The sequence below is a fragment of the Siphateles boraxobius genome, unplaced genomic scaffold (assembly GCF_051911475.1).
Source record: "Siphateles boraxobius isolate OS27281-9 unplaced genomic scaffold, OSU_SipBor_1 16, whole genome shotgun sequence".
Lineage (NCBI taxonomy): Eukaryota > Metazoa > Chordata > Actinopteri > Cypriniformes > Leuciscidae > Siphateles > Siphateles boraxobius.
Genome location: NW_027508766.1, coordinates 19,107,430 through 19,131,038, shown reverse-complemented (window position 1 = coordinate 19,131,038; position 23,609 = coordinate 19,107,430). Strand labels below are relative to the sequence as shown.

General features: G+C 41.0%; 1 protein-coding gene across 5 annotated transcripts in view; it reads left to right on the top strand.

Moving 5' to 3' along the window:
- The window catches only part of abr (ABR activator of RhoGEF and GTPase), a 320,646-nt gene that overhangs the window by 136,730 nt on the left and 160,307 nt on the right, over nt 1-23,609 (top strand). For all 5 annotated transcript variants that reach the window (XM_077231905.1, XM_077231903.1, XM_077231907.1 and 2 more), the window contains one exon: nt 17,449-17,634. In XM_077231905.1, the coding sequence (XP_077088020.1) occupies nt 17,449-17,634 (186 nt within the window). The remainder of the gene's footprint in view (nt 1-17,448; nt 17,635-23,609) is intronic.

Genomic DNA, 23,609 nt, shown 5'->3' with positions numbered 1-23,609 from the left:
CCTATCGACTGGCCGCGCGCCGATTCTGAGAACGCTGCGACGGCTGCCACATAGACTTTGAGCGTGGAAGGGGACCTTCCCTTTTCCAGTAGCTCTTGCAGGAAACTAAGCAACCGCGGAACCCCACATTTCCGTAGGTCCAGATTTTTGTCAGCGCACATTTACATTTACATTTATTCATTTACATTTATTCATTTAGCTGACGCTTTAATCCAAAGCGACTTACAATTGTTATATTTCAGAGGTCGCACGCCTCTGGAGCAACTAGGGGTTGAGTTTCTTGCTCAGGGACACATTGGTGTTTCACAGTGGATTCGAACCCGGGTCTCTCACACCAAAGGAATGTGTCTTATCCACTGCGCCGTCACCACCCCACGCCTTCTGGTAGAAGGAGCTCTAGACTGCGTGATAGTGTTCATTACAGCGTCTGGCAGGGCAACGGGTAACCGTTGGTCAACCATACGTGCAGAGACCAGCGCTCTGGATGGGGATGCCAGATCGAGCCGCGAGCTTGAGAGAGGAGATCTGCTCTCACCGGAATTGGCCACGGGGCTGTCTGTGACAGCTCCGCTCCGGGAACTAAGGCTGGTTCTCCCAGCGCAGGGCTATGAGTAGCACTGATTGGCGCGTTTCCCTCATTCTCTTGATCACCTGTGGTAACAGGGAGACTGGGGGGAAAGCATATAGTGGGCGGCTGGGCCAGGTCTGGGCCAGCGCGTCCTCGTTCTTTGAAAAGAACTTTGGGCAGTGAGCGTTGTCCTTTGACGCAAATAGGTCGACTTCCGCTTTGCCAAAAGGCGCCATAGCAACTGGACTGTTTGAGGGTGCAGGGTCCTGTATAAACGGGAGGAAACGCTTCAGCGCATTCTCGACCGCTATCATTTCCAGACAGTTTATATGGAGGACTTTTTCCCGGTCTGACCACAGGCCAAAGACTGGTCTGCCCTCGAAGAGCGCACCCCTACCCGTGTTGGACGCGTCTGTCGAGATGACCTTCCGGTATGAGACCGTCCCCATAACCACTCCCCGCTGGTACCAGTTGGCCAGTAACCAGGGCTGCAGAGCTGTGACACAGCTCTGAGTCACTCTGATCCGGGCACAGCCTGACTTCCAAGCTCGGTGAGGCACGGGAGCGGCCAGCCAGCGTTGTAGCGGGCGCATACGTAGCAAACCCAGCTGAAGTACCGCAGCGTCTGAAGCCATGTAACCCAGCATCTTCTGGAATGTTTTCAGAGGGGCGGTGCTGTCCTTCTGGAAAGACGCGGCCAGTTGCTGAACACAGCGCACGCGCTGAGTTGACAAGCGGGCCGTCATAGCCACGGAGTCCAGTTCTATTCCTAAAAAGGAAATTGACTGACTGGGCACTAATGAGCTCTTGGTCCAGTCGACCGTGAGACCCAGGCTTTCCAGGTGGCTGAGGAACACAGCTCTGTGAGACAGTATTTCTGACTCTGATTGTGCTAGAACCAGCCAATTGTCCAGATAGTTCAGAATTCGCATACCCTGATTTCTCAGGGGGGCGAGTGCCGCGTCCATGCACTTCCCGTCGAAGGCGAATCTCAAGAATGGCCTGTGACGTGGTATTATCTGAATCTGAAAATAGGCATCTTTCAAATCAAGAGATATGAACCAGTCTCTCGGGCGAACGTGCCCGAGGAGTTGTCTGGTTGTAATCATTTTGAACGGTCTTATCATAAGAGCTTTGTTCAAATTTCTCAGATCTAGTATGGGTCTGAGGCCCCCGTCCTTCTTGGGCACGAGAAAATAACAGCTGTAAAAGCCTGACTCGCTCAGAGAAGGCGGCACCGGTTCTATGGCCCTTTTGCACAGCAGTTTTGCTATTTCTGAGCGAAGTAGATGTGCTACTTCCGCATTCACTGTCGTTGCGGTCCATGCTCGAAAGCGTGGGGGACGGCGAGCGAACTGTAATGCATAGCCCTGCTTTATTGTGCTTAGCACCCATTCTAATACCCCTGGAATCGCTTCCCATGGTTTTATACGTGCAGCTAGGGGCAGAATGAGCTCCGGGTTCTGATCGCCGCGCTGTGCGGGCTCGAGAAACTGAACCGGAGGAATGAGCGCGGCGTGCGCGCTCTCTGTGCTTGAATGGTGCGGCTCGCTGACAGCCACAGCAGCCTGATTCATGTGTGCCGTCCCGATTGCTGTGAATGGGGAGCGCTTTACAATCACATTGTGATGCGCGAGCGGCGGCGTGGGCAGCGTGTATGTTAGTAAGCGTGGGCGCTCGTGAGTGGGCACGGGACTTACATTCATAGCTTGATCGGTATGCGGCTGCACTTTGTGACGCGCGTCTAACGCCGTGGGTGAAGTGCATGTAAGTAAGGGAGAGCGCTTGGAAGCGGGCACGAGACTTACGTTCATATTCTGACTCATGTAAGGCTGCACTTCGTGGTGCGCGCGCGGCGCTGTGCGAAGTGCTTGTTAGTAAGCGCGAGCGCTTGCGAGCGTGCATGAGACTTACATCCAGAACCTGATTGATATGAGTCTGCACTTTGTGAAGCGCGTGACTTGGCCGTGTAATAGAGTGGGCAGATAGTAGATGTGGGCACGGGCACGTGGGCACATCTCCTGCAGTTGACACTCGAGCGGCATTTGCCAGCTTATGAGAGTGGGCTCTGCGAGTGACATGGGGAGTGCTGTGTTTGTGTGTAGGGGTGAGCACTGTGGTGTGGGCACTTTTTCTACACTTAGAACACCTTCGGCGTGACCCGGATAACCAGACATTATGCTCTTTCTGAGATTTCTCTGGTTCGCCGTAAAAACGGCGGTTGTGTGCAGGCGAGCGGGTTGTGTTTCCGACTCGTTGGCTGCTAAATAACTCACTGCAGTAGCCTGTGTTAAGGGGACTGACAGGGCGAAAAGCTTTGACGGTGGTCCGGCCGCGGCGAGACCCAGGCGTTTTTTCCCTCTCACTGTTGCTAGGAGGACTTCGCTTGCTCAGATTTCAGCGTGATCTTTGGCCGCGGCCCACGTGGGGGGTGCGGTCTGCTGTGGCTAGCTGAGAGCGATCTGGGGCGGCCGCCCTGTCACTGCGAGGATTGGCTGGACTGTCTTGGCTGAACTGGGCGCTGTGTAGTGGCTCATGCAGGCGGCCGGTCTCGTGGGTGACCTGCAGCGGAGCTAGCGCTAAGGGGCAGGAACAGATTCAAAGCCTGAGAGGTTTTCTGAACTTCAGAAAAACGGTCGACGATTCCGTTCACTGCAGGGCCGAAGAGACCAGAGTGGGAGAGAGGAGCGTCGAGGAAGGCAGACTGCTCAGACTCTCATGTCAGCCAGCGTTAACCAAAGGTGTCTTTCTGTGACAGTCAGCGAGGCCATGCACCAACCTAGGGCTTGAGCTGCAGCTTTGGTAGCGCGAAGGGAAAGATCCGTCACGCTTCTCAGGTCCGTTACGGCAGCTGGATCCGGGCCTTTCTCGTCCCATTCACGGAGGAGATCGGCTTGTAGGATCTGAAGGACAGCTATGGAATGAAGGGCGGAAGCTGCTTGTCCGGCGGCGGCGTATGCACGACCGACAAGAGAGGATGTAGTCCTGCAGGCTTTAGATGGCAAAGCAGGCTTTGAGCGCCATCTCTCGGAGGTCGAGCAAAGATGTGCAGCAATCGCTTCCTCAACCCTGGGGATCAAGCTGTATCCCTTCTCGGCGGTGCCGTCCACTTGGGAGAGGGACGCGGAGACAGAGGATTGGAGCCTCGCGGAGAATGGAGCATTCCACGATTTTGAGAGTTCAGAGTGCAGCTCTGGGAGGAAGGGTGCAGGCCTGGCAGCGGGCGCTCGATGGCGGTTCCTGGGTCGAGGAGGCGGCGGAGTGCTGAGAACTCGACCATCCCTCACTATCAGAATCCAGGATAGAACAGCTGTCCATAGTGGCGGGTCCTTCCGCCTCGTAGTCAGACGCGGGGGCAGAGCGAGCCGTAGCCGGCGGCTGCTCGTCAGTGAAGGGCGGAGGAGAAGGCGAGGCGAGCGTGTCACGGCGGCCGCAGGCTCCGGGGGTCTTGAGACCGGCGCTTCTTCCTGTGCGGTCCCACAAAGGGCGGACTGACAGCTTCAGTTTTGCAAGCTTCGAGTCGAGCCCACAGGGTTGACATCGGAAGCTCTTCACAGTGCTCACATCCTCCGGTAGAGAGGGCAAGAGCAGCGTGGTCCGGTCCCAGGCAGAGAGCGCAGCTAACTTGGCGGTCTCCGACGCTGAGAGGGGCTCTGCACGAGCCACAAGTGGAGCGAGGCATCTTGAAAAAGACGTCTCGCGCTCTTTTAGATAGAAGAGGTAAGGATGCGTCGCCGGATAGCGTAGCTGGCACGGAAGGCTGAAGGTGGCGAAGATAGCCGGCTTCCTCAGGCACTGTCCTTAGCTGGCTTGTCGCTGTTTCGACGGCGGCGGCGGCTTCTCTAGATCCAGCGATGCGAAGAGCTCGCTGAAGAGATGAAAATCAGAGAATTCAGCCTACGAGCCTATTTATATACGCTAGCCACGCCCATTCTGGCGGGCTTCGATGCTGTGAAGGCGCGAGCGCCCCTCATTGGACGTGACGTCACGTCGGGCTCAGTGGTAGGCTGCAGCAGTTCCCGCAGGGCAACCTATGAGCACGCTAGACAGCCTGCTCAAGGTCTGCTAGCTGCTGCACTGTGTTGACAATGGATACAAAAATTAAGGATAATTTTTTGGCTTCAATATCTCGAAAAGATGAATCTTTCCCGTAGCGTAAGCTATACTTACGCAATAAGAGGGAACCTCTCGTAAGAGAACCAATGGTTTTGAGTATTTGCAGTGTGCTAATTATGCTGGACACACACTGTGCCACCTACTGTTACAGTCTTTTAGGAACAACTGGATGTCTCCTGTCTTAGTTTAAGTAAACCTGCTGATTTATTAATTACAACAGATCTGGGTTTTATGTACATCTGCTCTCTGCTGCACACTCCCCGTCCAAATATTACACAGTACTTTGGACCCACAAGCAAAATAGCTACAAATACTTTGGCAGAGCATACTGTATATAAATGAGCAAGCACACATTTATTCATCTCCTCCAATCATATCTTAAAATGAGGGGGACATGATTCCTGTCATTCTGATGTCATCCAAATTTGTAATTCATCCAAAATATGTTTTTGGTGGGGCGGTGGGCATTCTAACTGACACAGATTGTACAGCTGACCAATTAATTTGAGCAGTGTAACTTTCATACTTGGTTGACTGCATTTTGGTTTGATGATGAATTCGCAGAAATGTCAAGTTAGCAACAGTAGAACATATATGTTGTGTGTGAGCACACGTGTAAGGCATCTGCGCGATCAGTTGGATTTAATAAAATAAAGAAATAAAGTAAACAAATACGATATGCTTTCTGCTGTCTCATTTTCCGTGAACTTGTTTGTGGAGCGTTGTGTTTATGCTGCTATTTACGAATGTAATACTAAACTCCTTGAATTTATTTTGGTATTTTAATGGGTCACAGACACATCTATTCTAATTTAATAAAATTTAAATTTGACATTCTAATCTGGTCTTTTACCGGATGGTAATTGGTTAAAAAGCTTCGGTTGTCAGTCAGGAAAATAATCTAAATGAACAAAATGCCCTCAACAATTGGACTATAAAGGTAAGAATTATAGGTCTCTATAATTCTAATTGTCGTGTTTTCTGTCACCATTTTACATTTTTCCCCTGACACGCTGAAACCAGTGCTTATATAACAAGCCTTGTTTCTGTCACCGTCCAAAGCACTTGAATATGATCTGAGGCATGCTATTGGTTGCCAAGTATAGTCATAACATTCTAACACCGTATTGTTTCACACTGCACACGTTTGGCACTACAAAAGTGGAGCTAACCCCAGGTTAAAAGTGGTGCAATTACAAGTGTGAAACAAACTTTGTTCCTTTAGCCGGAGTTAAAAGCGGCATTTAGAACGACGCTAACCCAGGGTTAAGCCGCAGCGCAGTGCTAAAACCCCTATGGATTAATTTTATGATGTCTTTATAAAGTTTTTGATGTTTCAAAGTTTTGGTGTAATGTACTTTCAATGGAGGGACAGAAATCTCCCACGTTTTAATTTGAAATATCTTAATTTGTGTTTCTGAGATTAATGAAAGTCATACAGGTTTGGAACGACACAAGGGAGAGTAATTGATGACGGATTTTTCATTTTAGCTTTAACTGTCCCTTTAACAGCATTCTTTCGAATTAAAATGTTTATTGCATCAAATTTTTCAATATTTCTAATATTCATCCTGGTGTGAATAGGCCTTAAGTCTTTATATCAGAAGGTTTTTAAGAACATGAGAACATAAATCCAGTCAAGTGTGTCCAAACCTTTAACTTGTAGTGTAGCAAATAGGCATGTGACAGTATCAAATTTTCATGTAACGATAATTGACCCTTCGCTAAGCCGAGCCCGAAAACCGCCACTGGCCAATCGTGTCTTAGCAACCGTAACTAGGCGCGGGAGGTCTGGCAAGCTTTCGAGCGAGGGAAACATGCCGAATCGTTGTGCGTATGGATTGTGCAAATTTGATACCCGGTATCCTAAAAATTTGGACGGGGGAGTGGAATTTTTTTCCTTCCCGAAAACCTAAAAGCCAAGGGGAGATGATGGGCGTGGATCAAGCAGGGTGGGAGACCCCATTCACAGCTAAATGTCCACAGGATTAACAAAAACACCTATTGCTTAGAAGTTGAAAATAATGACGGTTCTTTGTTCATAATGCATATATTTTAACGTAAAATAAGACGATTAAAGACAAGACGGAGGCTCACTGACATACTCTAAAATATATTTTAGCATTTTGTTGATCGACGGCCTAACTTTACCCTGACTGAGTAACTTTAACCCAATCCGATCGCGGCTCTCTCTGCTTTAGTGTTATTCCACAAGAGTTATGGATAAATTATAATTTTTAGATTATTTTCACATTTCACTTACCCTGCTATGCACGAACATAGTTGTTCCTCAGTTTATGTGTTTCCCATTTGAATGGTCAGCGTATGAGGCGCTGCTTGCGCTGGGACTATAGGCTTTAGCTTACATTTTTATGAAATTATTCTCTAATCGGTTGCATATTATGTCGTGGATATATCCCTCGAATGCATACTGCGGTCCCTTTTGTCTTGCTCTCTCAGATATTTCACATGTTCGCCAAAAATTACTAATTATCTCATTGGTAATGTCTGACATCGGTGCATACACACTGTAATAGAAGCAGAAAGCTTGACAGGCGTAGCAACAGTAACTAGGGAGGGCGGGGCTTAGCGAAGGGTCAAATGCTGAAGCTTTTATCAGGGTATACATTATCAAGATATTGAATTAAGTTACAAAAAAGTGTTGTCCTCTTGCAAAAGAAAACTTTTTAATATAACAAAAAGAACATTTAAATATGATAAAAAATACACTAAAATGTATAAAGTAAACAAATGTTTCAGACTGATTAAAGTGAAAAATAACTTAAGAGAACAATAGGTAACACTTTACAGTGAGGTTAACATTAGTAATTTACATTAGATTAACATTAGCTAATCCATTAACTAACAATGAGCTACTTTTTACAATGAGCAATTAACTACATTTGTTCCAGTAGTTGTTATTCTGTGTTATTATACGGCTATGTGTCATACATGATTCTTATTGGTCAATCACTCCATCCAGCGGTATGTTATCCCCCGATAACAACTGATAAAAACGAATTACATTGGCTCATATAGGTAACCGTCATCGAAGTCCGCGCTTTCTTCTTGCTAGGACCTTTTTTTCTTTGTGGATGTTTTGCGTTTGGTGAGCTAATAAAATATTAAAATTCAAATCAATATTTTGTGTACAGTTATTTAATTGTCATCCGGTATCGCGGATGACAATTACTCGTTGTCTCTTGTTTCATACAAATGAAGCTGCTGCCATTTTGCTATGATTTTTTTGTACACTGTAATGGATTATAAGATAACAAACAGGTTTGATTTTAAAACAGTTTCATCTTAAAGTAATATCCCTTATCCCCATTATTACAACCCCAAATCAGAAAAAATTGGGACATTTTGTAAAATGCTTTAAAATCAAGAATCTGTGATTTGTTAATTCTATTTAACCTTTTATTACCTGACAAAAGTAAAAAGAAATGTTTTCCAATGTTATCACTGACCAACATAATTGTATTTTGTAAATATGAACAAATTTTGATTTTGATGGCTGCAACACACCCCAAAAAAGTTGGGACAGAGACATGTTTACCACTGTGTTACATCACCTTTCCTTTTAATTACACTTTTTAATCATTTGGGAGTTGAGGATACTAATTGTTGGAGTTTTGCTAGTGGAATATTTGCCCAATCTTGTCTGATATAAGACAGCCGCTCAACAGTCTGTGGTCATCATTGCCTGATTCTGCTTTTCATGATGGGTCATACATTTTCCATAAGAGACATATCTGGACTGCAGTAAGGCAGGCAGGCACATCCCTTATATGGTGCAGAGTGTCTAGAAACCACTCAGTTGTAGCACGTGCAGAATGAGGCCTGGCATTGTCTTGCTTCCCAGGAAAGATATCATTTTGATGGCAGTTTTTGTCTATGTACAATCCAATTATATGCCTCCTCCATGTCAATTGTACCTTCACAATAATGCAAGTTACCCATACCATTTGCAATGATGCACCTCAATACCAGCACAGATGTTTGCTTTTGCACCCGTCGCTGGTGAAAGTCTGGTTGGTCCCTTTCGTCTTTGGGACTGAGAACTCGATGTCCATTTTCTCCCAAAAACAAGCTGAAACATGAACTCATCTGACCACAGCACACATTCCCACTGTCTTCTAGACCATCTGAGATGAGCTCAGGCCCAGAGAAGTCGCCGGCATCTCGACATAGAACTGATGTAAAGCTTTCTCCTTGCGTAACAGAGATTCAAGTGGCATTTCTTAATGCAGAGTCAGACAGTGTTCAGTGAAAACGGTTTTCCAAATTACTCCTGAGCACATGTGGCTGTATTTAACGGATTAGCATGATGGTATCTTGTGCAATGCCATCAGAGGGCTCAAAGGTCACACACATTCAACACAGGTCTACTGCCTTGCCCTACACAGACTGAGATTTATCTGGATTCCCTGAATCTTGTGACAATATTATGTATTGAAGAAGATGAAAGGCATACATTCTTTGCAATCTTGCATTGAGAAATGGGATTTTTTTTAATTGTTTGACAATTATCTCATGATATTTGGCACAAAGTGATGAGCCATGACCCATCTTTGCTTAAAAAGGCTGAGAAGCACTTTTACACCCAAACATGATACCCTCATATTACCAATTCACCTGCTCATTGTGGACTGTTTCAAAATAGTTGGATAATCTAATTTGGATAATCTTTTCACTTTTATTTGGTCTCTGTCCCAACTTTTTTGCGGTGTGTTGCAGCCATCAAAATCAAAATTTGTTCATATTTACAAAATACAATTATGTTGGTCAGTGAAAACATTGGAAAACGTTTCTTTGTATTTTTGTCATTTAATAAAAGGTTAAATAGAATGAACAAATCACAAATACTTGATTTTATTGCATTTTACAAAATGTCCCAACTTTTTCTGATTTGTGGTTGTATTTATGTGGTGAAATACATGTAATAAGTTCCCTTAAATGTCAGTCTAATATGAACTTGCCGCTTGCTAGCAACTGCTCTCAGCTTGGAAGCTTTGCATTTAAAGAGCTAATAAAACATTTAGACTCAGATCTATTTTTCTAATTCTAAAGATATATTAATCTAATTATTTAGTTATGTGCCAAGTAGCCGTGTAATAAGCAAGATAATGTACATCCAGCCAGTTGTTATTGCAGAATTAACCCCTTCAGGGTGATTCAAGCCCCTTTTGCTGATCACCCTGTCTGGGTTTATTCAGGGGACGGAGGACGACTAATTATAAAAAAATAATTATAGTCTTATTCAGAGATGGGGGACTCGAGTCGCAAATTTAAGGACTTGAGACTTGCTTGACTAAATTAAGAAAATGACTCGACTTGACTTTGACTTGAGATCCAATGACTTGAGACTTGACTTGACTTGAACTGTATGACTCGAGAATGACTTGATATACATTTATCATCGCAACATCAATTGATGAACAAAATGAAAGCAACGGAACCATTGACGCCGGTCATCAGATTCTGCGCGATTGCGTGACACTGCACAAGCCCAGAAAAAACATACATCGCGGTGAGCGCGCTAAATACAAAAACGTCTCCCAGCATCGTTTCTTTTTGGATATAAACACTAGAAATTGACTATATTCATACAAGAAGATTTGCTGTACGTATAATAACTGGCAAGGGATATCGGACGACCATCACAACCTCGAACAGTCGAACTTCATTCACCACGTCTAAAAGTAAGCAATGGCTTGTTTAACCTGTTTGTTATAGTTAATTTGACTATCTTTAAATCGAGAATATTGGTCAAAACAGCATGCCTCTTTATACACAATTATGTTTCCAAATGTAGCTTAATGTTGTCAATATTCAAATAATAATTATGTCATATGTTTTGTATAACATTTGCCACATTTCTTTTTAAATCATGCTTTAAAGCCAAATATGTCGTTCTTTCCAATGACAAAAAACAACATAGAAAACTGTTAATGTTTTGTCGTGTTTTATGTTTCTCTTAAAGCAGGGTTAGATGTTATCAGGGGTTACATCTATTAGATGTTATCAAAATGCTAGCAGAATTAATATTGCACCCAAAATTCAAAATGTGGTGGAAAAAAATGCCCTAGTATGAGTTATTTTCATAATTATAACATATGATATTAAAAAAATATTTCCAGAATATTGACGCGATTGCAAATGTGATAATGATTTTATAAAACAGTTCAGTAAACAAAGAGTGAATATTGTGATGTGACATTTAGACATAGCCTAATATCCCAAATATTTTCTGTTTTTGCTCGATTTCTCCAATGACAATAGTTCCAAACAAGCCACAGAAAGAGTTATGCGTATTGTGATTCAGTGACCTAGTTGCTTAGTTCCAGAGCGAATCTGCCGTTTTGAACATAAGTTAAATGAATGCTTCTATGACTCGTACATTAATACGGTAATTTGGCGCCACCTATTGGCGGTTTTAACTTCATAATTAAAAATATATAACTTGTATTAAGGTGATTCCAGTTTGAAGAATGCCTTTGGTCGCATAGGAATTATACTTGAATTGTGAATTGTTTAATATCTTTTAATGGTCTTCTGCAACGTTTGAGGCATATTTATTTTTTCATGCTTTAATGTTGGCCTAATTTCAGTTACATTTAGATTTTTATTGTAGTAACCACTCAGCTATATGTGGAAATGCATATATAAAAAAAATGTTGCAAATAAAACCATAGTCCACAACTTCTGTAGTTTTAACTTAGTTTAATATATAAATTCAGTGAAATCGTCAAATGTTTGTATGACTTGCCAGTGACTTGTGACCCAAGCTACGACTTGACTTGACTTGCTTGACATAAGGCAGTGACTTGACTTGACTTGACTTGCCTTTATAAAAAATTTACTTGGACTTGCTTGAGACTCGAAGGTTAAGACTTGAGACTTGCTTGTGACTTGCACCTGTGTGACTTACTCCCACCTCTGCTGGTCTTATTATATAAGACTAAAATAAAGAACTAATTAACTCACTGACAGCAAAACACAAGACATGAAATACAAAAATGAATAAAAACAAGGCCAAAATGTGACAGTACCCAGCCCTCCCAGAAGTTTTATCCTCACGCCATAATACATTCACAGGGGTGGAAGGGTGGGAACCCTGGAGGCTGATGAGTGGTGGCTTAACAGATCAAGAAGCCTGCAGGGAGGTGCAGGCAGCTTAGGGGCCCAGGGAGGCACCGGCAGTTCAGGGGGCCAGGGAGGCGCTGGAAGTTGCAGGATCAGCCTCTGTTGCCACTATGGCCAGGGACGTATAGCACCCCCCAAAATTTTATTGGTAGGAGCTATGGGGTTATAAACTGGAGTGGGCTCTTGGTCTGGAGCCGACTCTGGAACACGGGCTCTTTGGCTGGAGTGGACTCTGGAGCTGGGGCTGGGGCTGGATCCATCATTGGACTCAGCTCAGGGGCTGGAGCGGATGAGTGTGTGGCCCAGACACACAATGCCAGAGCCATTATGGTCAGTGCTGCACTCTTTGGGCTTAGCTCTGGAATTTAACTCACTAGAACAGACTGGGGAATTTCTCTCAATGGAACAGACTTGGGGATTTCTCTTGCTGGAACAGACTCTGTGGCCGGCATGCTTGTTTCCTCCTCGCTCTCGCCGATCGTAAAAGGGTAACCATTGCAGAGTACCTAGTCCACGCACATTCCTTGAATGTCCCTCGAGGTCTGTCTCCAGGCAGGCCTCAACGCAGAGACCAGAGCACGCACAAAAACACACAAGCTGTCGTCATTGTAATGGACAAGACGTTGCAACTCTAGGTAGGCCTTTGTTTGTCTCTCGAGGGACTGGTTCCCCTGCGAGAGGAGGAGGACTCTCACTGCTGCTAGATCCATTTTAACAGTGCATTATTCTGTAATGGTTGGTTGCAATGAAGGTTGAATGCAGGATTTAAACGCAAGCAGTTTTAGTATTTATTCGCACAGAACTCAAGAACAATAAACAGAGCAGAACAACCTATCCTAACACAACGTAGAACTAGGGTTGGGTATCTGTTTGTTTGTTTTTTTGATACTGGTGCCTAATTGATACTTTTAAAACGATACCGGTGTCTGAACCGGTACTTTAAAAAAAAGAGCCTTAAAACGATGGTAAATGACATTAAAGAACAGCTTTTTTTATTGAAAAGTAAAGTAAAATTAAAAATAAAAAGTAATAAAATAAAAAGTTCTTAAAATTGAATATATTAAAATTTTAAAGTAAATATATATATATATATATATATATATATATATATATATATATATATATATATTCTTAAATACATTTTGCCTAAGTGAATGTGTTTTGTCATAAAAAACCTTTATAATGATCATGATTCATGTTAGTTCATGTTAATCTATAACGCACAATGGGTGCCATGTTCACAGTTCAGAGAATTGCATCTGTCAGATTTAGGCCTACAACATGTCAATTCATCCACTTCTCCCGAAATACATTAAAGTTAGTGGCTGGTGAAGTATGAGAAGAAAAGAGTAAATTTAACAGTTACCTACACAATGTGTATCTAAACACGTAGTCAATTTATAATTGAAAGGATTGTTATTGCCACTTCCATAGACATCAGTGTTTTACAAACTATAAATGTTGTTTTGCTAATACTTACGTGTATATAAATGTCTGAAACCTAAAATAAACCTTATCTGGTGGAAAACACTGAATAGTTGTGATATATGACAGTGCTGAGTGCATCTGTCTCTGGCTTAGCGCCAGCCAACGCGCGATGCAAATTTGATTTTAGAAGTTGATGATCACGTGAACTGAACGTTCTAATCACACTGGTGTGAACGATCGTACGGCAAAGGGTTACTAGCAATCACTTGCAGTGATGATACTTCTTACGTCCGTTTCGGAGGACCAGAGGGCAAATATTTCAACCAACAGCTGAGGCATTTAAGTGGCACCGAAATGAGGCACCGAAAACTGCTTTTTGATTTGGTCTGGTTACATACATACTTAGGTACCGGTTCCATATCAGTACCGGGTTTCGGTACCCAACCCTACATAGAACTGACAATGAACTGAAAGAAAAACAGGGTTTAAATGCACAGCAAACAAGAGGGGACAAATTAACTTAACACACATGAACGGAACTAAATCAATCAGTAACCATTAAGTCTTTCTTTTCATTTAATGCAAGGAAGAAGCTTGTGACTTTCTTACCGTTTCTTGACATGCTATGCATGCTCCCTTTTATCTTCTTGCCTCCCTGGATGCTGTGTGTATCATGGTGGAATAATAAATTTTCTACATAGTATTGTGTATTATATAATAGAATTTCTTGGTCTTTTGTTTTTTACATGGAGATCCATGTATCTCCAGCTAGAACTAATCTAGGTAAAACAGCTTTTAAATATGCTGCAGCTTCAGAATGGAACTCTCTCCAAATTAAATTGAGGCTAAATCATTTGGTGTCTTTCAGCAATTTCAAAACACTTATGCATACACTAGAAAAAGATTTAGTGATTTGCAAATGCTTCTAAGGCTGTACTTTTAATGATATCTTATTGTGTGTTGTATTGTTGTTTGTGTATAACTGGGCTGCCTATCTTGGCCCAGGACACTCCTGCAAAAGAGATTTTAATCTCAGTGAGGTTCTCTCCTGGTTAAATAAAGGCTAAATAATAATAATAATAAAAAAATATTAACAGATACAATTTTTGATTTTTATAATATATTAGCAAATGTTGAAATGAACATAAGCTAAGATTACTGAATGTGTTCTAATAAATTAACTAATGTTAACAAATTAAACCTTATTGTAAAATGTTACCGAACAACAATAAAGAATCATAACATTTTTCAAACAGTATATAGGCTATGGCATGCTTTAGTCCAGATTAAAATGTAAAAATGTTTAAGTTTGAAAATAAATAGCCTTTATGTTATGTCTATGTATTGAGTATTTAAGTATTTGGCGTTGTGATGAACACCATAACGAATACAAAAATCTGAATGTCTGTTTGAAACATTTAGCCTACATAGTGTTCTGAAACCGAAAGCAGCGCAGCCTGCTTTGTTTACGAGTTGCCAGGGTAACTGGTGCATTTCTGCTTTTCCTAATGCGATAACTGCAGTACTATCAAAGAGTAAATGTGGATTTTTATTCAGAATCAGCACGTCTCCTTCACTCATTACGCCATACTTCTAATGTACATTGTTGTTTACATCAGAATGCGCATGTCTCTTTGACGCAGCATACAGGCAGTACTGTAAATTTTAAACCGTTTATAGAAAAGTATTCCTAAAATGCATATAAAAAAATCAAAATAATGCATAATAAGGAATTATTCATGGTATTTTGAAATGCCCATGGTAACATTATCATTTGTTCATTACAGTTCAAGAGCAGAAGTGCTGGCTGTCAGTAAGTTAAGTGCTCCCTGAAGAGTATTTAATTGAATCCTTCTGCTCTGGTGACGGCAGATACAATGACTTCAAGACCACTGTAGTAATGATCACATCTCAGTTGATCAAGTGACAGCAAAGACTTTTACTTTTGTTACCAAAGATCTCTTGAATTTTCTATTCATCAAAAATCTATTCTATTTATCATGAAAAAAATTGATTTCCACAAAAACATTAAGCAGAACAACAGTTTTTAATGTTGATAATTATAAGAAATATTTCTTGAGCACCAAATCAGCTTATTTTAATGATTTCTGAAGAATCATGTGACACCGAAGACTGGGGTAATGGGTGCTGAAAATTCAGTTTTGCCATAACAGGAAAAAAGTACATTTTAAAATATATTAAAATACAAAACAAATATTTTAAATTGTAATAATATTTCACAATATTACTGTTTTTACTGTATTTTTGATCAAATAAATGCAGACTTGGTGAGCATATGAAACAAAACTCTTACAGACCCCAAACTTTTAAACGATAAATAGATTTAAATTTTACTGCAAGTTTTTCTGGGAAAATGTCCAAAATATTATCAGTATTTTTTTGTTCAATTAAATGCTCTCTAGAATGAGAATGTGGACATGACTTGTATTAACAAGCTGGAAATCATGATTTGTGACTGTGACAAAACTAAAGGCTACTGGCAATTTCAAGAGGTGAGCTCTTCTACATGCTCTGACGAGACTTCCTGCTTCAGTCAGAAATGCATCAATACAGGAATACAAAACTGCAAACATAAAGCAGTTTCATGAGGCAATAAAGAGCAGCAACTTATGAATCATACTGATCTGAAAATAACCGTCCTGCACTTTAACACGGTGTTATCAGCCCTGAAGAAAGAAATGAAGCAAACACTCATGAATACCTGTGCTGTGAAATGTTTATTCTTCTCTCATTTACACGGCGTAGTCATGTGCTTTCTTTTTTTTAAATTTAGAAAAACACAGAGTGATTGAAACCTGTTCAGTCTGGACAGCATTGCAAAAGCAAAATAAACAAATGTAAGTCGATCTATCAATTCGAGGGAAGTGGAGAGAGAAATTGACCCACCAGTCAATGTGTACCACTGGATACTACATGAAATTTGGCTAATCTAAATGCAGTGAAAATATCTTGATGGTTTCATTCAGTTAAAATCACCTCAGAAGTGGTGAAAATCCACAATCTAACTTGTGATGCAGGAATTAAACCACACCATGTTCAGTTGTCTGGCCAGAGGATAACTGGCAAACGTTGTCGGGATAATTCCGGTTCACATGGCTACGCGGAAGCAATAAATAATTATTTATTATACATTTTTTAAGGCCAGAAAAGTAGTTTGTTGAGGGTTGGTTTGTAAAGAAGGACTACACGCCTGTGCACATATATATTCAAACGTGCATACTTATAGACTAAACACGTGATGCGCATGTGCACGCCAACTGCATTTTCACGGGTTTGTATTTTTGAGGTTTGCGCAGAGATAACCTTTTTTCCCCAAATATTTCAAGGCTTGCATCTTGGAATCTATTACAGGGTTTGTGCTCTCGAGCCACCAGGCACTGTTTTGTGCGGATGAGCGGGCCGGACCGCGTTGAGTGTATTCTGTTAGAACGGTGTCGTGTTAGCGGCCCCTAAGTTAATAACTAATGATCTTTGCAACGGAAGTGAATCAATGAAAACTAACTTTAGCTAGACAATAACATTATTCTAGAGCTGCTGTAAAGCCAAAACAATCTCTGTTACTGTAATTTCCTATTATCACTGTAAAGCTGCTTTGAAACAATCTATATTGTTAAAAGCAGTATATAAATGAAGGTGACTTGACTTGACTTGACTTGACTTGACTTGACCTGAGCCCGACTGAGCCTGGTTTCTCCCGAGGATGGAGTTTGGTTCTTCACTGTCACCTTTTGGCATGCTTAGTTAGGGACACTTAATATTCTATATTCAATATTCAATTCACTGTACTGGATGAGATCTGAACTGAGCTGGACGATGACATCACTGTTTTCTCCACATCTGCTTTATAGATGAACTGAACTGATTCCATAATTGAAGAACTTTACACAGTTATTGAACCAACCTGAGTCAACACTGAAAAATTACTGTTTACTATTGTCTCTTTAGAGCTGTTTGCATCATTGATCATTATTTTCTTGTTTATCACTGTAAAGCTGCTCTGAAACAATCTGTAATGTATAAAGCTCTATATAAATTAAGGTGACTTGACTTGAAAATTAAATTTGAGGGTCTTGCATACGGCAATTTAATACTTCTTATGTATATACATGCAACGTATTATAGTGAATGTGTAATAATTCAACTCTCTATCTTTCTTTCTCTTTCAGCCCATGAAGCCACTCAAAGCTACAGCTACTACATCGAAGCCAGTGCTGACAATGGAGCAGATTGACACTATTTTCTTCATGATCCAAGACATCTTTGAGGTTCATAAGGAGTTTTATGATGCTCTTTTCCTCAACATTCAGCACTGGGATGAGAAGGTCACTGTTGGACATCTCTTCCAGAAACTGGTGAGTCCACCTGCCAAACACACCGTTCAAAGGCCCTAGATGTTATTTCTAAATCGTACAATGACTCTCTATGTAGTGTACTGTACACTACCATTCAAAGGTTGCAAGGAATGAAACAGATTGTGCATTCTTGTCCATTCTTCTGGCCAAATCCCATGGTCCCACACTTCTGTACAGATTTGTTGCAATCGATCAAGTGTCTTCATCTGGACCCGTTGCTTTCTGGTTAGATAATTGCAGCAGGGCAAGACGGATCTCGACCTTCAAAGGAGGTGGCTCTCTTTCTTGAACATCAGTTTTTTTATTTTTCCTCTTAATTATCGTACAATCAAGTCAAGTCACCTTCATTTATAAAGCGCTTTTAACAGTATGGATTGTTTCAGCTTTACAGTGATAATAGAAATTACCGTAACAGATTGTTTCCGATTCAATCCCTCACAATATTCCTTCCATTGCTGACACACAATCTCTGGTTCATTCAAAAATCTTTGATGGCTACAGTGCGGGGCTGAAAATCCTGGTAAGTTTTTTTTCACCGTTTGGAAAACTGATCTGCTGTTGTCCCTCATTGAATTCTCCTCCAGTTCACTGCACAGTGTTTCCAATTCTACCTTTTTATCCCTTCTAAGCATCTTCTGCACTTTACTTCTGAGATTTCTATATTCCCCTGTAGATTTTAGTTTTAGCTTCACGCTTCCTATTTATTAATTCAAAGGTGCAACTTGAAATCCTGTTCTTTCTCTTTTGGGAATTTTTTTTTGGTAATGTCGTCTTAGAAGCCTCAAGTTTTGTATCTTTCAGTTGTTTCCACAATTTATCTGTTGTATGGTATTCGGCAAGTTTTTGTAGTGCATCGAATCTGTTTTTTACTTCAAGTTGATATTGCTGCTTGAACTCCTCATTGTTGAGTTTCTTCAGATCAAGTAGTAGTGGTTTACTACCTGTTTTCTTTCTAAACCTTAATTTGATCACTAGGCTATGGTCAGAGTCACAGTTTGCACTCAGATGTGTGCGTGCATTGTTAACTGACTGTTTCCACCATTCACGGATCAAAATGTAGTCAATCTGGGCTCTGGTGACCCTATCTGGGCTTCTTCATGTGTATCTGTGTCTATTATGTAGACAGAAAAGGGTGTTTGTGCTCTGCTCTAAAGTTTACCAATACCTCAAGTCATCCTCATTTATATAGCGCTTTTAACAATGTAGATTGTTTCAAAGCAGCTTTACAGAGATAAACATATAATTTAAGGTAACAGAGATTGGTTTGGTTTTATAGTGGTTCTTGAAAAATGATTTTTCCAGCTAAAGTTAGTTTTGATTGATTCACTTCCGTCTAAATGATCATTTGTTATTAAATTAGGGGCCGCTAAGAAGACACCATTCTCTCTAAACAGACCTTAAAAAGTGAACCTGTGATAGACGCTGATGGCGTTCACATGCGCATTAAGAATTGATTCTATAGTTATGTGCGTTTGAATATATGTGCGCAGGTTTGTAATTCCTTACAAACCATGCCTAAACAAACTACTTGTCTTGTCTATAAATTTTGATGCAGAATTTTATTTTATCTTATCACTTTGGGTAGGTACGCGAACCGAAAAATTCCACAACGCTTTATCTGTAGAGTGGTATAGGGATCCTCCATAGGGAGAGGCTAGTTTGCACTTCAGCACTGCATTGTCATCAGGTCCAGGCGAAAGTCCTTCGTCAGATCTGGAAACGGCCTGGTTCCGGCAGCCTGCGGGAAAACCTCGGGATAAACAAAGACTTAAAATTAGCGTAGATGCCATTCTTCTTATGATGTAACGAGTACATCAGGATTTAAGGGAAGTGTTCCCAGTTCTGGCTGACCTAATCTAAGCAGCCTAATATTGAATTATAGAAGTCTATAGAGTGTTATGTGAATGCTAGGTCAAAGAGATGTGTTTTTAGTCTAGCTTTGAACTGACAGACTGTGTCTGCTTCCCGGACAATGTTAGGAAGATTGTTCCAAAGTTTTGGTGCTAAATAGGAAAAGGATCTACCGCCAGCAGTCGATTTAGATATTTTAGGTATTATCAACTGGCCGGAGTTTTGAGATTGCAATATACGTGAAGGACTATAATGCGTTAAGAGCTCCTTCAAGTACTGGGGAGCTAAACCATTTAGTGCTTTGTAAGTAATCAGCAATATTTTAAAATTTATACAATGTTTAATAGGGAGCCAATGCAGTGTTGACAGAACCGGGCTAATATGGTCGTACTTCCTGGTTCTGGTAAGAACTCTAGCGGCTGCGTTTTGAACTAGCTGTAGTTTGTTTATTAAGCGTGCAGGGCAACCACCCAGTAGAGCATTACAATAATCTAGCCTTGATGTCATGAACGCATGAACTAGTTGTTCCGCATTTGTCTATGAGAGCATATGACGTAATTTAGATATATTTTTAAGATGGAAAAATGCGGTTTTACAGACACTAGACATGTGACTTTCAAATGAAAGATTGGTATCAAAGAGCACACCCAGGTTCCTAACTGACGACGAAGACTTAACAGAGCAGCCATCAAGTGTTAGACGGTATTCTAGGTTATTACGTGTGGAAGTTTTTTGTCCAATAATTAGAATCTCTGTTTTTTCAGAATTTAGTAGTAGGAAATTACTAGTCATCCAAATTTTGATATCAACTATGCATTCCGATAATTTTGTGAATTGGTGAGTTTCGTTAGGTTTGGAAGAAATATAGAGCTGAGTATCATCAGCATAACAGTGAAAGCTAATTCCATGTTTCCTAATGATATCTCCTAAAGGTAGCATGTAAAGAGTGAACAGCAGCGGTCCTAGTACTGAGCCTTGTGGTACGCCATACTGAGCTTGTGATCGATAAGACATCTCTTCATTTACTGCTACAAACTGATAATCTGATTTAAACCATGCTAATGCAATTCCACTAATGCCAACATAGTTTTCTAGTCTATTTAAGAGAATGTTGTGGTCAATGGTGTCAAATGCAGCACTAAGATCAAGTAACACTAATAGAGAGATACAACCACGATCGGATGCTAAGAGCAAATCATTTGTGACTCTAATGAGAGCTGTCTCAGTGCTATGGTGCGGTCTAAATCCTGACTGGAAATCCTCGCAGATACCATTTCTTTCAAGAAAGGAACACAGTTTTGAGGATACTGCCTTTTCTAGTATCTTTGACAGAAAAGGTAGATTTGAGATCGGCCTGTTATTGTCTAATTCTGTAGGATCAAGTTGCGTTTTTTTTTTTTAATCATAGCCAGCTTAAAGGTTTTTGGTACGTATCCTAGAGACAAAGACGAATTAATGATGTTAAGAAGAGGATCTATGACTTCTGGAAGCATCTCTTTCAGTAGTTTAGTCGGTATAGGGTCTAACATACATGTTGTCGATTTAGATGAATTAACGAGTTTGCAAAATTCTTCCTCTCCTATGACAACAAATGAATAAAATTTTACCTCAGGGAGACTATAAAGCACTCCCTGATGCGAAGCTGTAGTAGACGGTTGCATTGTTATAATTTTGTCCCTAATATTATCAATCTTATAAGTGAAGAAGTTCATAAAGTCATTACTGCTGTGTTTCTTGGAAACTTCTGGGCTTGAAGCTTTCTTTTTCGTTAGTGTAGCCACTTTTTCAAATAAATACCTTGGATTATGTTTATTTTCTTTTAATAGGGTTGAAAAATAAGCAGATCTAGCAGCTTTTAAAGCCTCTCTGTAAGCAATCGAGCTCTCCTTCCATGAAATCCGAAATACCTCTAGTTTTGTTTTCTTCCAGTTGCGCTCCATTTTTCTCGCTGCTCTCTTAAGGGCCCGGGTGTGCTCGTTGTACCACGGTGTTGGACTATTTTCTTTAATCTTCTTTAAGCGCAACGGAGCAACTGTGTCTAAAGTGCTGGAAAGGAGAGAGTTAAAAGTTTCTGTTGCAATATCAAGTTCTTCTAAGCTATCTGGGATACTGAGACGATGAAACTGATTAGGAAGATTATTGATAAAGCAATCTTTAGTGGCAGAAGTGATAGGTCTAACATACTTGTAACACGGAGTTGGCTTTGCAGCCTTGGCTAAATGTAATTTACATGAGACTAGATAATGATCTGAGATGTCGTCGCTCTGCTGCAGAATTTCAACAGCATCAACATTGATTCCATGTGATAATATTAGATCTAGAGTATGATTACGACAATGAGTAGGTCCTGAAACGTGTTGTCTAACTCCAATAGAGTTAAGAATGTCTTTAAATGCCAATCCCATTGCATCTTTTCCATTATCTACATGTATATTAAAATCACCAACAATTAGGACTTTATCTGCAGTCAATACTAATTCTGATAGAAAGTCAGCAAATTCTTTGATAAAATCTTTATGGTGCCCTGGTGGCCTGTATACAGTTGCCAGCAGAATTCTCAAACTTGATTTATCGTTTACATTATATATTTTTACATTAAGCACCAACACTTCAAAAGAAGTATATTTAAAACTAGATTTTTTAGTGGTTTTGAAAATATTACTATAAATTACAGCAACACCTCCCCCTTTGCCTTTCAGGCGAGGTTCATGTTTATAACAGTAATCATGGGGGGTGGACTCATTTAAAGTAATGTAATCGTCTGGTTTTAGCCAGGTTTCTGTCATACACAGCACATCTAGGTTATTATCTGAAATCATATCATTAACTATGAGCGCTTTTAAAGTAAGGGATCGAATATTCAGCAACCCAAGCTTTATCGTTTGCTCATCTGTATTATATCTATTTTTTATTTGTTGAATATCAATTACATTTTTAACCTTAGATCGGTATGGACGTTTTTTGGATTTCCAAATTCGGGGAACAGACACAGTCTCTATATGATGATATCTAGGTGAAAGAGGCTCTATGTGATGGGATTTATCTGACCTTGGTGACGCGAGGCCGCTAGCAGACAGTCGGTTTAGCCAGTTTGTCTGCTTCCTGACCTGAGCCCCAGATTGTAAATACCTGACCCCATTCATTACTGTCGCCATGCCCTTATTTTCCTAGAACCGTTTCTTCTGCATTTTCTCCAACTCTGGCATTTAAGTCACATGTAATTACCAATATATTCTGTTTGGGGAGTCACTGCATATAATTGCTCTATCTAATTATAAAACTGTTCATCGCCCTCATCAGGTTTGTCAGCTGTTGGAGCATAGCACTGTATCACCGTTCCATTCCTTGGTTTCGAGGCAAATGTAGCAGAGATTAATCTGCTACTCACTGGGTTATAAGATGTCAGCCATGGGGTAGTGGAATTATAGACCCATACTCCACAATGCTCTCGTTTGTCTGCACCTGGGTAATGGGTAGAAACAAAATTCCTGAGCTCATGCCGATTCGATTGCACCCTATGACGTAATTTTCCGTCCTAAAAATATGTCTGCCATTTTGAATTGTCCAACAAACCTACTTTTTCGAACTCGTCCTAGACGGTTCGTCCGATTTGCACGAACATTGAAACAGATCATCTTCAGGCAGTGCTGACAAAAAGTTATGAAATTCATGTCGATTCGCCAAACCGTTCTCAAATACCGTGCAAACTAATTTTATGTAGCGCTTGCGAAAACAAATGTAAGGCTGTATCTCCGCAACACTTTATTGGATTCAGACCAAATTTGGTACATGTCATCACAAACATGATTTGAGGCTACATGCTGCGTTTCGGCGCAGCGCCACATACTGGTCCGGAGATATGAAAAATGTCTCTATTTGCTAATAACTTCACAACGATTTATCAAAAAATAATAAAGGTGGTCACGTTAGATTCAGAGCGGCATGCCAAGTCGACTGATATCCAATTTTTCCATATCGACATTTTAGGCGTCGGCCATTTTGAATTTTGTACCAAAATGCTGTATTTTATGAACACATGAACTTATCGTTACGAAACTTGCTATGGGTCATCAGTACGATGCCCTGAATGAGCCTGAGAAGTTTCAAACCAGCACCACCTTGTG